Raw genomic sequence first — 15,841 nt, 5'->3', positions numbered from 1 at the left:
GGGTCAAGACAGAGAGGAAACAAATAGGAGTAGCTCAAATACGTGAAACTTGGGAATTACAGAGAATTGTAGAAAAGACTTTAGAGTATTTGATGTTTTCCTCCAGTACAGTTCAGGAAATGGAAACCTGGTGTCCACCGTGTTTATGAGCTTGGTGAGAGAGTAAAGAACAAGGCAACATCTTTGTTGGTAACTGAGCAGGTGTAATAACTCTCTTCCTCAGCCTAAGCAGCTCTGGCTTAATCTTTCATGTATATTTAAGCTTCTGCATATGCTTTCATTTGAAAAATGGGTTCAGGGTGAAAGAAAAGTTACACAGGTATAGTGGACAGATGAAACAGCAAAATGTGTACTTGCCATTAAACAGTTACAGTCCAGGTGCAGAGGCTTGGTCTGGCTTTGTTACCACAGTACCGTGTATGTAGTTCTTCATTGCCAGAGCCTAAATAAGCCCAAGGCATAAAATGTTAGGACTTGAATGTCAAACACTTGGTAATTATAATAGCAGTAGTAAAGATCTATTAAGTTTACATGCTAGTGACTCTGCTATGTGCTTTACATTCATTATCTCCTTTGATCTTCACAGTAACCCTTTAAGTTGGTTTTTTTTATCACCATTTTACAAATGGACAAAGTGAGGCTCAGAGCCGAGGTGTCCAAGTCACCTAGTCAGGGAGTAGGGATGCTGGGACTTGAAGTTGGGTATTTGTCTTCAAAGCCTGAGCTCTTTATGATTACTCCATAAAGCCTACTGAATGTTAATATCTAACATTTTCTAAATTTCTAAATATTCTTAAACATCAAAGAGCAGTAACTTAAAAATTTAAAAATTGTGACACCTTTTTTTTTTTTTAAAGATTTTATTTATTTATTTGACAGAGAGAGCCAGCCAGCGAGAGAGGGAACACAAGCAGGGGGAGCAGGAGAGGAAGAAGCAGGCTCCTAGTGGAGAAGCCCGATATGGGGCTCGATCCCAGAACTCCGGGATCACGCCCTGAGCTGAAGGCAGACGCTTAATGACTGCGCCACCCAGGCGCCCCCAACACCTTTTAAAATTATATCTAAAATAGGGTAAAAGCAAAGCTGCTCTGATTGAAGTAGTTACAGGGGACCTGGAGCGTGCTCTGTGTCTCTTTCTGACTCCTTTTGCTCCAGAGGGGTCTGGGAAATCTGCAGGTTCCTTTGAGCGTATTCTGAAAATGGTGGCTTAAATGTTATATGAATGCTGAAAACAAATCTAAGTCTACCTTCTTGTTGACCACTAATATTTTATGTATATTTGACTTTGATAATGTGGAGAAAAAATGATAGTATATAACTCTTTTTCTATTTTAAAACAGGGATTGCTTGGCATTTTGTACAGAACCGGTTTTTGCCAGTTTAGCCAATGTTTTAGGTAACTGGGAAAATCTACCTTCCCCTGTATCACCAGACATTAAGGATTATAACCTTTATGATGTAGAAACTAAATATGGTTTGCTTCAGGTATGTATTTTTATTCATCATCTGTAAAGAGTTTTATCCTTCCAAATTGTTTTTGGCTATTTAAAACTTCTTAGCAATATCAACTGCGTTATGTAAACCTTTGGATCCTCTCAGTAATTTAAAAATTATTTTTATGTTCTGCAGTTTTTCTACAGTTTATTGTTAGGTTTAAATTATATTTTAAATTTATGAAACAAACATTGGTAACTTTTGTAGAAGGGTACTTATTGACTGGTTGATGGGTTGGTTCCCTTTTGATTTTTTTGAGTGCTAAACCTTGTGAATGCATTTCATAAACAAAATATTTAGTTGAAGTACTGAAGTATTTAATAAAAATTAAAAGTCACATCTTTTATTTAATTTTATTTAATTATTTAATAGGTATCAAGAGATCTTATTAGACTTTTCATATATGTCCACTTTTCCTTTCCCTGCCTACCAAAATATCCTTGGATCTATAGAGTAAATTTATACAGTGGGTTTTTAGTTCCTTGGAGACAGAGATCATTTTATTTACTATTTTTTAACAGCTTTATTAATTGGCATACAATAAACCTCACATATTCGAAATACGATATGATTTTATAAATTTGACATGTATACTGGTGAAACCATCACTATAATCAGAATAATGCAAATATTCATGACCCCCCTCAGGTGTTTTTTATACTCACTGTAATCCCTCCTTCCTACTTCTTGCTTTCCATCTTTATATCTCTTGTCCCAGGAAACCACTGACCTGCTTTCTGTCACTATGAATTGGTTTGTATTTTCTACAATTTTATAATTAGAGTCATGCAAAATATACTGTTTTTCTTACTGACTTCTTTCACTTAATTCTTTTGAGATTCATCCATATTGTGTGTATCAATCCTTTTTTTTATTGCTGAATTATAGTCCATTATATGGATATACCGTAGTTTGTTTATCCGTAATCTGTTGATCATTTGGGGTGTTTCTAGTTTGGGGTTGTTGCAAGTACGGCTGCCGTGAACACTCATGTATGAGTTTTTGTATATACACATGGTTTAATTTCTCTTGGTTAAATACCTAGGAGTGGAATGGCTAGATCAAATGGCATGTATATATTTTGGTTCTTTGGAAACAACAAACTTTTCTAAAGCGGTAATACCATTTTACATTCCTATTGCAATGTCTGAGAGTTCTGTTTTTTCCACATATTTGCCAAAAGTTGGTATGGTTGGTCTTTTTAATTTTAGCTATTCTAATTGGTATGCAGTGTTATTTTGTTGGAGTTTTAATTTGCATTTCCCTGATGAAGAATGATGTTGAACACCTTTTCATATACTTGAATATTTTTTTGGTGAAATATCTGTTCAGCTCTTTTCCCCATTTTTTGGATGGGTTGTTTTTTATTATTAAATTTTGAGATTTCTTTGTATACTGTGGACACAAATCTTATGTCAGATACATGATTTACAAATATTTTCTCCTAGTGTCTGGTTTATCTTATTCTTTTAACAGTATATATATTTTAAATTGTGGTAAAATATGCATAACATAAAATTTACCATCTTACCATTTTTGAGTGTACAGTTCAGGGGCGTTCAGTACATTTATATTGTTGTGCAGCCATACCACCATCCATCTCCAGAACTCTTCTCACCTTGCAAAACTGAAGCTGTATCCATTAAACAATAACTCTCCATACCCATCCTCACCACTCCCCAGCCCCTGGCAACCATTCTACTTTGATTCTCTATGATTTGACTACTTTAGGTGCCTCATATAAGTGGAATCATATGTTATTTTTCCTTTTGTGGTTTATTTCACTTATTATGATGTTCTTGAGGTTTATCCATGTTGTAGCATGTGTCAGAATTTCCTTTTTAAGGCTGAATAATCCATTGCATGTATTTACCACGTTATGTTTATTCATTTGTCTGTGGACACTTGGGTTGCTTCCAGATCTTGGCTCTTGTGAGTAATAACTGCTCTGAACATGGGTGTAGAAGTGTCTCTTCAAGATCCTGCTTTTAGTTATTTTGGGGATGTACCCAGAAGTGGAATTGCTGGATCATATAGTAATTCTATTTTTTATTTTTTGAGGAACTAGTGTACTTTTTTCCATAGTGGCTATCCCATTTTATATTTATACCAGTAATGCAGCACAGAGTTCTAATTTCTTCTTGTCCTCACCAACATTTATTATTTTCTAGTTTTTGATAGTAGCCATCCTAATGGGGTTGAGGTGGTAGATCGTTGTGGTTTTGATTTGCATTTTAGGAGTTAGTGAATTTAAGCATATTTTCATGTACTTCTTGTCCATTTGTATATCTTCTTTGAAAAAATATCTATGCAAGTCCTTTGACCGTCTTTTAATCAGGTTGTTTGTTTGTTGTTGTTGAATTGTAGGTGTTTATTATATAGTCCAGATATTAACCTCAATATATAATCAGATATATGATTGGCAAATATTTTCTCCCATTCTGTGGATTGCCTTTTCACTCTGTTGATTTTGTCCTTTGATGAATAGAAGTTTTTATTTTGATATATCCAATTTATTTTTTCTTTTGTTGCCTGTGCATTTGGTGTCATATCTAAGAAGTCTTTGCCATATCCAGTGTCATGAAGCTTTCCTCTATGTTTTCTCCTAAGAGTTTTATAGTTTTAGGCTTATATTTAGGCGTTTGATTTGAATTGATTTTTACGTATGGTTTAAGGTAAGGGTCCAACCTCATTGTTTTGCCTATGGATGTCCAATTTTCTCAGCACCCTTTGTTAAAACTTCCATCCTTTCCCCATTGAATGGTGTTGGTACCTTTGTCAAAAATCATTTGACTTTTCTAGATTTGAAAAACTTTGTGTATTTTATAAATTATATTTGCAGAATAAGCTTTTTAAAAAGGCAGATCTTACATGAATTTCATAGGTTCCAGTGTGTTAGAACTGGAGAACATTCATTTGAGAAATATTAAGCCCCTAATTGCTTATTATACTAGTCACTGAGGATAAATATTCAGGCAGTTAGAAGTAGCACATTGCATCTCAAGGTGTGGTGAAAAATGAAACTGGAAAGATAGAAAAAGAACACTGGAGGGTTTTAAGCAGAGTAAATGACCTGGTCTGATATGCATTTTAGAAGTGTCATTCTAGAAGAGTGGAACTTGGGCATAGGGGAAATGTATGAGAAATAATCACTACTATGTAGGGTTATTTTTGGAATCAAATGTGTAAATTTATAAGTACTTAGCATAGTGCCTGCATGTAAAAATAGTTAATGATAGTTAAAAAGTCTTGCTCAAAAATCATAGGAAGTATTAGAGGGATGGAATGAAGTTATGCGGTTAAAATAGGCCCTTTTGACTGACTATGGGGATGGGAATTGGAAGTGGTGTGGAATCTAATATGATTTCCCACATTTATTAAGAGGTTAATATACCATCGTTTGAAGTAATTCACCAGCTGGGACCTACATGGGTTCAGTTGCCTTGCTCAAAGTTGCAAGGCTAGTAAGTAATAAAGTTGGGACAGGAATCCAGATATTTTCCAAAACAGTACTCTTTACATTCTTCACTGTTGACTTAACTTGATGTTGAAACTGTAAGGTTTTGTGTTTTGTGTGTGTGTGTGTGTTTTTTTTTAGAGAGAATTTATTCTCATATCCATTCATTAAGCGTATATTTATTGGATAGCATGTCTGGCACAGTTCTGGATGCTGAAGATAGGCCAGGGGAAGAAACGGACACAAAATCCTGCCTTTTAGAATTTATATTCTTATGGGGGAAGAAAGACAATAAAATAAGTAAATATATAGCATATTAGATTATGATAAATGCATGTGGAGAAAATAAGGGGAGGAGGAAGAAAGGTAGTTTGGATGGGGAGGAAAAGGTTGCACTTTTGAATGGGGTAGTCAGGAAATCTGTAACTGAAAAGGGGACATGTGAGTAAAGATCTGAAAAAAAGCAAAGAAGTGAACCATCTAGATACCTAGGGAAAGAATGGTCGAGGCAGAAAAAACAGCAAGTGCAAAGTCCCTGAAACAGAATCATGCATGACTTGTTCAAGGAATAGTGAAATACCTGGAGTGGTGGAAAGGAGTTAGTAAGATGAGTAGGAGGAGACAAGGTCAGGGAGTTAATGAGTGGTTAAGTCCTGTTAGGCCGTGAAAGCCAGAGAAATACTTTGAATTTTACTCTGAGAGAAAGGAAAGGCTTCTGGAAGGCTTTGAGCAGGAAAGTGACATGATCTGGTAGCTGCTTATTGAGAATTAAATTATGTAGAAGGGGATGAGCAGAAACAAAGAGGTGAAGTAGGTGGCTGCTATAGTTGTACAGGCCAGAGGTGAGGATGGTCCAGGGTCGGGAAGGTGGTAAGACAGGATCAGATTTCATCATTTTGATGGTGAAGGTATTGGAATTTGCAGATGGCTTTGTTACATAAGAAAAAATAGAGTAGTGCAGGATAACTCAAAGGTTTTTGAAAAATGGAAAAGTGAAGTGGCCATTAACTGATATGGGGAAAAGACCACAGGAGAAAAGAACTGAATTGTAGGGGAAGCTCAGTTTTTGATTCTTCTAAGAATGAGATGCTTATAAAACATTCAAGGGGAGAGAAGTCAAGAAGGCAGTCAGATAATCAAGTCTGGACTTTAGAAGAGGCCCAGCCTGGAGATAATTTGGGAACAGTCAACCTCTGAGAACACTGAGAAAGAGTAGATGGAAACTTCAGCTGTCCACACACCGAGTCCAGGAGGTTGGGGTACTGAGGAGGAACCAGCAGAATCAATAGACTGAAAAGCAGTGACCAGTGGAGTTGGGGGAAAGCCTGGGAGAGTGGTGTCCTGGAAGTCAGGGAGTGTTAGTTTGCCAAAATCTACTCCTGGAAACAGAAATCGGTCTTCATTTTTGGTTAACAAATTCCATGATAGTCTCAGGTACAGATATAAAAATTACCAAATATTAATCCAATTTGAGAATGCATGAACATCAATTAATATATGAAAACTGAGCATAGTACGATTTAGAAAAACTGAATTTCAATATGAAGTGTAAATATATAAAACTGTTACGAATATGAATCAACTTGACAAAGAGTCCCTTGATATTTACTATCTGTAACTTGGGAATTGAAGATTCTTTCACGTTTCAAACACAGAAACTGAATAAATTTGGGTAGAAAAGTGGTTTTAAATTATCTTCGATTTTGCTTATATGCATATGGAAAGGAACTTTAATAAAGAGTTGTAGTCTGGTTTTTTAACTGGGTTTTTCCCACTAATGCTTGGATTGTTGTGGCAACTGAGAGTATCTACTCTGCATTCATGATGAAAATTAATTGTTCCCTGACATGTAAAAAAATCTTTTATTGGGAGAAACAGCGATTACGATTTTTTAAAAATATTTTATTTATTCATTTGACACAAAGAGAGAGAGAGAGCGCACGCACAACCAGGGGAAGGGGCAGAGGGAGAAGCAGGCTCCTGGCGTAGCAGAGAGCCTGACACAGGGCTCGATCCCAGGATGCTGGGATCATGACCTGAGCCGAAGGCAGACACTTAACTGACTGAGCCACCCAGGCGCCCCAACAATTATGATTTTTAAGAGATATTTTATTATTGTAATTGAAAGGAGTTTTGTTTAATGTCAAAGTGTCTCCCCCCCCCCCCATTTACAGGTTTCTGAAGGATTGTCATTTTTGCATAGCAGTGTGAAAATGGTCCATGGAAATATTACACCTGAAAATATAATTTTGAATAAAAGTGGAGCCTGGAAAATAATGGGCTTTGATTTTTGTGTATCATCAACCAATCCTTCTGAACAAGAGGTAATGAAGGTTTTAAGTCTTGTAATTTTTTTTTTTTTTTTAAGATTTTAAGTAATCTCTACAGCCAACGTGGGGCTTGAACTCACAAACATGAGATCAAGAGTTGCATGCTCTGCCGACTGAGCCAGCCAGGTGCCCCAGTCTTCTAGTATTTTTAAAGCTGTGGAAATTTGTGATGCATCCAGATTGGACTGGAGAATTTGCAAGTCTGATAAATGTGTAGAAATAGGCTACGTGGTACAACGTTTGTTTAAATGTACAGCTTTATAGAAAATTTCTCATGTTCATTTTACCTAAGATATTCTTCAGCTCGTTAATTCCACAGTAGTGTTACTTGAGTAAAGGATGCTAGAGTTAAACAAATTTGAGAACTGTTGGGTTAAGGAGGCTTTTTTCCTCCTGATATCAAATATACTAACAAACATTGTGAATCTCTAACAGTGTTTTCCCAACATTAGACCACAGAATCTTCTTTAAGGGAGCATGATAACAGTATCAGTGATAATAAGAGCTAACATTTATTGAAGTACTTTTCTAACAAAGAACTTTTTAATGTGTTTACTTATTTAATCCTTACCACAGTCTGTGCGATATGGGAATAATACAGATGGGTAAGTTAGGCTCATAGAATAAAATAATGTACCTAAGTTTAGGCAGGTGGTTAAGTGGTAGAGGTGGAATTTGAACATGTTCTCTCTGGTTCCAAAGCACCTGTTACGTAGTGATTACTGTTATCTACCTATTTATACTTAGGAAAAAAATGCAATATTTCAAATTTTTTTAATATAGAGAGAGGGAGGGGCATATTTTGTATATATGTAGTTGTTAAAAGCGCCATGATTTGACCTAAAATAGATTTGTAATTTAAGTAAATACTTTTAAGGGAAGCAGAAAGAGTATTGCTTGACAATGTGTTAGGTCCATTTTTTCCCATATATTTGTTTAATCTTACAACAACCTTTTGAACCTATTAACTAAATCAGTTAATCCACTAAATCAGTTAGTGAAAGAACAAGGTTCCAAATAATAATCTGAGTCCATAAGACTTGAAGCCTGTGTATCATAGAACATAGGCTATACCTTTTCATATTCATACTGCATCTTAGAGTGATAATTTGTCTTCTGGGAGAGAGCTCTAATAATTTGAAGGTGGTAAGAGTTCTTTTTTTTTTTTTAATATTTTATTTATTTATTTTGAGAGAGAGTGAGTGAGCAGGAGGGCAAGGGCAGAGGCAGAGGGAGAGGGAGAGAATCAATCCCAAGCAGGCTCTATGGCCAGCACGGAACCCATTGTGGTGCTTGACTCAGGACCCTGAGATCACGACCTGAGCCAAAATCAAGAGTCAGACGCTCAACTGACTGAGCCACCCAGGCACCCAGGTTGCAAGAGTTCTTATTCATATCTCTTAGTTTGTTTAGTGCCCTTTCCATATTTGAGAATTTGGAACTTCAGGATTGAAGGTGGTGATGATATTTTTACTTGCATGACTGAGTATGAATTTAAAACTAGGTTGCTACTGCTTGATAGTGTTTTTTACTTTAATTTGAAATATTTAATCTATATAAACTCTTTTCTGTTTTCTTATAGCCTAAGTTTCCTTGTAAAGAGTGGGACCCAAATTTACCATCATTGTGTCTTCCAAATCCTGAATATTTGGCTCCTGAATACATACTTTCTGTGAGCTGTGAAACAGCCAGTGATATGTACTCACTAGGAACTGTCATGTATGCTGTATTTAATAAAGGGAAACCCATATTTGAAGTTAACAAGCAAGATATTTATAAGAGTTTTAGTAGGCAGTTGGATCAGGTAATTTACCTTATATATAAATAATTGCTTGCATTAAAAGTATTAAATGTTTCTTTGATTTAAAAAAAATGTGTTCAGAAAATTCTCTAAAATGAGATAATGTCTCATATTTCAAGTTTGCATAAAATTGACTTAACAAAAGTAGTTCTGTAAATAATGAGGATTAAAGCTTGTTACCACAACTTTAATCGTGGCATTTATTTACTAGAGTGAATACTGAAATATGATCTAAAATGCTGGGCATTTGTTTCAGTGTTAGAAGCAATTTCGGGTGTTGAAGATAAGTGTCTTAATTATCTTGCCACAGTAGAATTAGCAGTTTGTTCATTCTAACATATATTTTTGAGTAAATTTCAAAAAGGTTTTTTAAATAGACTATTGACTATAAATGCATTGTCTTTTTGAATATTTTATGTTCATATTTAATATTATCACTTCTTTAAATATAGTTGAGTCGTTTAGGATCTAGTTCACTTTCAAACATACCTGAGGAAGTCCGTGAACATGTAAAACTACTGTTAAATGTCACTCCAACTGTAAGACCAGATGCAGATCAAATGACAAAGGTAAGTACACATGAGTTCCTGCCTTAGGTGGAGGGACAATGAGTTAAAGTAGATTAAGTTCTTCTAAAGCAAGATTTAATCAGATGGAGTCCCCAAATAGCATCTCTATCCTTGAATGTGTTAAATATTCAGCTTCTTTTAATCTTAAACAGTTAAATAATTTATGTATGTAAATGCTCTCATATAAAATTAAGATTTCAAATAATCAGAGTCTTTTTTTTTTTAAATGATTTTTTATTATATTGTGTTAGTCACCATACAGTACATTCCCGGATTCCGATGTAAAGTTCGATGCTTCATTAGTTGCGTATAACACCCAATGCACCATGCAATACGTGCCCTCCTTACTACCCATCACTGGTCTATCCCAGTCCCCCACCCCCCTCCCCTCTGAGGCCCTCAGTTTGTTTCTCATAGTCCATAGTCTCTCATGTTTCATTCCCCCTTCTGATTACCCCCCCTTTCTTTATCCCTTTCTTCCCCTACCGATCATCCTAGTTCTTATGTTCCATAGATGAGAGAAATCATATGATAATTGTCTTTCTCTGCTTGACTTATTTCACTTAGCATTATCTCCTCCAGTGCCGTCCATGTTGCAGCAAATGTTGAGAATTCATTCTTTCTGATAACTGAGTAATATTCCATTGTATATATGGACCACAGCTTCTTAATCCATTCATCTGTTGAAGGGCATCTTGGCTCCTTCCACGATTTAGCTATTGTGGACAATGCTGCTATGAACATTGGGGTGCATATGGCCCTTCTCTTCACTCAAATAATCAGAGTCTTAACAGTCACGTAGGTGTAGAAATTCTGGACACAAGAATTCATGGCCCTCTAATTTACTCATTAAGTGGATTTTAATAGATAAATGGTACTCATTTTGCCTTCAAGATATTTTACTTAATTTTTCAGTATTTACTAGTTAGATAAAGAAAATGTTACTGCCCAGCTAACTTTATAGGTAGGGACTGAAAATTTGAACTTGAAAAGAAATTTGGTTATTACTTCCTTATTTTGATTTTTATAATTACAATTATTAAGTGACCTATTAAGTGACCTAGCAAAAAACATTTTGCTAAATGTTTCTGAATTTTTTTTCACTGTATTATGGCAGTTTCAGGTATGAGAAGTACTTTAATATTTATCAAAATAATTTTATTTTCCTCTTTTTAGATTCCCTTCTTTGATGATGTTGGTGCAGTAACGCTGCAGTATTTTGATACCTTATTCCAAAGAGATAATCTTCAGAAATCACAGTTTTTCAAAGGACTGCCAAAAGTTCTACCAAAACTGCCCAAGGTTTGTTGTTCAGTTCTTTATTATAGTCAGGTTTTTTATTTACTGTAATAACTCTTCCAGAGAAATAAATGTAACTTTGCCTTAGGGGCATAAATGACTATAGAAGGCTGCAGACTGAAGCTGAAAGTTTAGTGGACCTTTTTCACAGAGTCCAAAAATAATTTAATAAATTAGATAAAAAATTAGAAGAATACTACCTATGGAAAGGTAGCACCTGGACATGAAATGTCAGAAGAGAAGTCCATAAACTGTCATCGTGGAGATCATCGCCTCACCAGCAATTAAGGGGATGCATCTGTATTGATACTAGCCTCTCCGACTCCTTTAACTCCCCTCTCTGGCTTATTAAATCATGAGTGTAATATAGTCTAAAAAATGTTGGCGAATGCTTTAGAAGTCAGTGGTTGAAAACTTGTGATTCCTGGTTACAAAAATATCTCCAGTGTTTAATCTGTCAGATACTCATTGATTATGGACTGTTTGTCTAACCCTTTACTTAGATGCTATGGAGATAAAAGGGAACATAAAATATTGTTCTTGCTGTCAAGATTCTTAGAGTATGTGTAACATGCATGAAACAAGAATTAACAATACAGAACAGTATATAAGTTGAAGTATTAAGTTTAAGTAGTAAGTTTAAGTTGTGTGGTATGAATCATAAGTAATGAAGAAGAGAAACATCTTAGTGACGACTAGTGAGGGAAGGATTTCTAAAGGAATGGTGACCATACGTCCCTTATCTGTAACATTCTCGCGTTATTCCTCTTGTCCTGACATAGCAGGAGCACCCCATTTTACTCTCAAAAATGTCCCAATTTCAACCATAAATTATACGGTCATCTTCCCCAAGGGAATTGGAGGTTTAAGACTAACTTTAAGACTGTAATTTAAGACTGTACTAAAGACTAAAGTTAAATTTAGTTTTATGAAAACATTTTTGCCTTTCAGCGTGTCATTGTGCAGAGAATTTTGCCTTGTTTGACTTCAGAATTTGTAAACCCTGATATGGTACCTTTTGTTTTGCCCAATGTTCTACTGATTGCCGAAGAATGCACCAAAGAAGAATATGTCAAATTAATTCTACCTGAACTTGGCCCTGTCTTTAAACAGCAGGAGCCAATCCAGGTATGTGTATAGATGCTCTTTCCTATTTATCTGCTGTTATTTAATGATGTTAGTTAATGATGACTATCATTGAGGATTAAAGGAATGGATATGCAACTTTTTAAAAATTGAGGTAAGTATAAGTGACTTTCTTTTCCATAAGTCAGAACCTGTTTTGCATATGTTTGAAGTGAACCATTCCTAAAAGTATAATTAAACTTTGCAAGTAAGTATCTATAACTCTCCATAACTTACCATCTCAGAAAATGTAAGAAATTTGGCATGTGTTATACTGCTTATTGGCCTTATTAAAAGATAAAGGTTTGGGAAAAGTATTTCTTTTTCTTCTGCACTTTTAAGTATTTGCTTTTTGTTTATTTTGTTATTTAGGATCTTTAATTTGTAGATAGTTAATCCAGTTGTTTCTCTTTATTTTACTGGTAATAAATAGTTTCACCAGAAGAGGGAAAATGCTTACAGCACCGCAGAAGTAATATGTGTGTGTATTGTAAGTGAAAATGTAGTTAGTTTCTGAGGTAGACTCTATTATAATATTTATTTGTCAGACTCAAGGTAGTCTTGGATTTAAGAGCTGCAGGGTTATACACTTGGGCTTGAATCTAATCTTCATCCTTAATAGAAGTATGACTTGAACAAGTCATTACTCATTTAAAGCCTCTGTTTGCTCATTTCTGAAACAAAATGGTTGTTGAGATTAAATGAAATTTCTAGATACATAGTAAATATTATTACATGTTTCTGCCACTACATGGCAGTGGTTTATTAGTAAACCATCAACTACTTGATTTAATGGTTTTATGTCAGGCTATTTGTGGTCCTTCCTTTGAAAGGAGGGGAACAAAAGGAAGTCTGTGGTGGTAAAGCAATAGTTCCTTTGGCTAAGAAAGGGCAGCTGAGGGAAACAGAGTTTCCCAAACGTGGTCAAGATGTTAGGAGACAAAGTGGTGGAGGCACATGTTCACTCAGTATTCTGTGTGAATAGAAGGCACAGTTTGTTCCTTGTAGTGTAGGTGTGTGGCAGTTAGGTGAGAAAACAAATGATCTGGGACAATTGAAAATGTTTCTTTCTAGAATTTTTTGTGACAATCCTTTTCATTTCTTTTTTTTAAATCTTATTTTAATAAATTCTGTTAATTAACATATAGTGTATCATTAGTTTCAGATGTAGAGTTCAGTTATTTATCAGTTGTATATAACACCCAGTGCTCATTCCATCAAGTGCCCTCCTTAATGCCCATCACCCAGTTGCCCCATCCCCCTCCAGCAGCCCTCAATTTGTTTCCTAGAGTTAATAGTCTTTTAGGGCTTGTCTCCCTCTCTGAGAACCCTCTTCCACAGTTCGTGGCAATGCAAGCTAGTATAGTCACTCTAGAAAACAGTATGGAGGTTCCTCAAGAAGTTAAAAATAGCGCTACCCTATGACCCAGCTATTGCACTACTAGGTATTTACCCAAAGGCTACAAACATCGTGATCCCAAGGGGCACCTGCACCTCAATGTTTATAGCAGCAGTGTCCACAATAGCCAAACCATGGAAAGAGCTCAGATGTCCGTCGACGAATGAATAAAGAAAATGTGTGTATATATGTATGTATGTGTATACATATATATAAAATGGAATACTACTCAGCCATCAAAAAGGATGAAATCTTACCATTTGCAACGATGTGGCTGGAACTGGAGGGTATGCTAAGCGAAATAGGTCATTCAGAGAAAGACAATTAGCATATGGTTTCACTCATATGTGAAATTTAAGAAATAAAACAAAGGGGAATGGAATCCCTTTCATTTCTGTACCTTTTCTTCTACTCTTAAACTTAGAAGCCAAGTGAATTTACTACTTTGGGATCTCTGACTTTGCTATTTTCAGGCTTCCCCCCCCAATTCAGTAGGTTTCCAGATAGTGGTAATTATGGGTGAGTGATGCATTACCAAAGAAGTATGAGAGTTAGGAAATTAGTCTTAATTTAAATATTTAAATTGAGAGCAAATATTAAATATTGTGCTTCTGGAAATGTAAGAAACTTGATTTGTATGTTTTTGTCTTCCATGCCTTCAGGCTAGCAACATGGTGAGTGTCAAAATATAGAACTTACTCTTTTGAAGATACTTTAAATTTTGTCATATGTGAAATCTTATGAAGATTCTAAATTTTCATACATTGTTTCTCTTTTTTACACAGATTTTGTTAATTTTCTTACAAAAAATGGATTTGCTACTAACCAAAACTCCTCCTGATGAAATAAAGAACAGTGTCCTACCAATGGTTTACAGAGCGCTAGAGGCTCCTTCCATTCAGATCCAGGTATAATATTTGATTTTTTTTCTTTAATAATGATTTTAATTTTTAAAAAAATTTTTATTTTTAAAACAAAAGAAAGAAGTACATTTTGGGTTTGAGTTGTAAAATCTTTTCTATAAAACTCAATAGTGATATATATTAATCCATTGAATTGGATTGTATACTGTTACTAAAATGTGTCTGCTCCCAAATAATTTAAAGAATCAATTGACAAATAACTATATTAATGAAGTAAAATTATTCATTACTTTTATTTATGAAAAATGTTCTGTTCTGGAAGATTTGATTTATTGTAGTTTGGATCAGTATATCTTCTTCCTGAATGAGTAACTAACATGGGAGTGAAAATGTCAGATACATGTGCCTTTTTCTTATAAAAACATTAAGTAGGTACTCCCATACTCAAAATTTTCTTTTATGCTTGCTAACTCAGTCTTCTAAGCGTTCCTTCTATATTTAAGGTAATTCGTGTAGCAAGTAGATAGAAAACCAGACAGTAACTTAGTGTGACCATTCCTAATGCATTTATAGTCATGCTTGTGTGTCAGAAAGGTGATGTTAAAACATGTACTTTGCCAAACTTTAAGTTCTTTGGCTTTGCTGTTAAAAATTTGGTTCTGTAGGGCTGCCTGGAAAAAAATTTTGGATCATTGTTAAAAGTGTAATTTATTTTTTTGATTTTTTACTTTGGAAAATAAGTACTTATGTTAAGAACATCTCACTGCATAAATGGTTTTATGTTTAACGTTTCTTTGCCAGTATAGAAATTCTAGTAAAGAAAAACAGAACTCTAATTGTTTTTTTTAAAGATTTTATTTATTTATTTGTCAGAGAGAGAGGGAGCAAGCACAAGCAAGGGGAGCAGCAGGCAGAGGGAGAAGCAGGCTCCTCGCTGAGCAGGGAGCCCGATGCGGGACTCCATCCCAGGACCCTGGGATCATGACCTGAGCCAAAAGTAGAAGCTTAATCGACTGAACCACCCAGGTGTCCCCAGAACTTTAATTTTTAAAAGTTATTGACCAAAACCGTCTTTTGCCTGATGTGAACCTCATATCGGGGCGCCTGGCTGGCTCAGTCAGTAGAGCATGTGACTGACTCTTGATTGCAGGGTTGGGAGTTTGAACCCCACATTGGGTGTAGAGATTACTTAAAAATTAAGTGATGTGAACCTAGTACCACATGTGTAAGGTCACTTTTTGGCTCATTTCAGTCTTTGTCTAAGTTCTTTTGTTTACTCAAAGTTGTGAAGTTGATGTTAAGTTTTGTCCTTATAAGGTGATAACCTTCTTAAAGGTGAGGATATGCTGCCTTTGTCCAAATGACATGGGATGATTGGGGACGATGTACTTATTTCTTTTTTCTAGCCCTTTCCAAAGGAGTTGTGAATTATAGCTTCTTAAAACATAACCCACAGGCCCTGTGTAGCCAACCCGGGTTTATAGTCCCTGAGATTAGAAAAGGT

General features: G+C 35.3%; 1 protein-coding gene across 3 annotated transcripts in view; it reads left to right on the top strand.

The window, feature by feature from the left end:
- The window catches only part of SCYL2 (SCY1 like pseudokinase 2), a 58,963-nt gene that overhangs the window by 24,639 nt on the left and 18,483 nt on the right, over window positions 1-15,841 (top strand). For 2 of the 3 annotated variants that reach the window (XM_044384488.3, XM_026499825.4), the window contains exons 4-10: window positions 1,341-1,485; window positions 7,126-7,275; window positions 8,864-9,085; window positions 9,535-9,651; window positions 10,828-10,953; window positions 11,902-12,078; window positions 14,260-14,382. In XM_044384488.3, coding sequence (XP_044240423.1) covers window positions 1,341-1,485; window positions 7,126-7,275; window positions 8,864-9,085; window positions 9,535-9,651; window positions 10,828-10,953; window positions 11,902-12,078; window positions 14,260-14,382 — 1,060 coding nt within the window. The remainder of the gene's footprint in view (window positions 1-1,340; window positions 1,486-7,125; window positions 7,276-8,863; window positions 9,086-9,534; window positions 9,652-10,827; window positions 10,954-11,901; window positions 12,079-14,259; window positions 14,383-15,841) is intronic. The other variant, XM_057316330.1, reaches the window with a different exon arrangement.

Source organism: Ursus arctos, unplaced genomic scaffold (genome assembly GCF_023065955.2).
Source record: "Ursus arctos isolate Adak ecotype North America unplaced genomic scaffold, UrsArc2.0 scaffold_21, whole genome shotgun sequence".
NCBI lineage: Eukaryota > Metazoa > Chordata > Mammalia > Carnivora > Ursidae > Ursus > Ursus arctos.
This window is presented reverse-complemented; position numbering and strand designations above follow the sequence as displayed.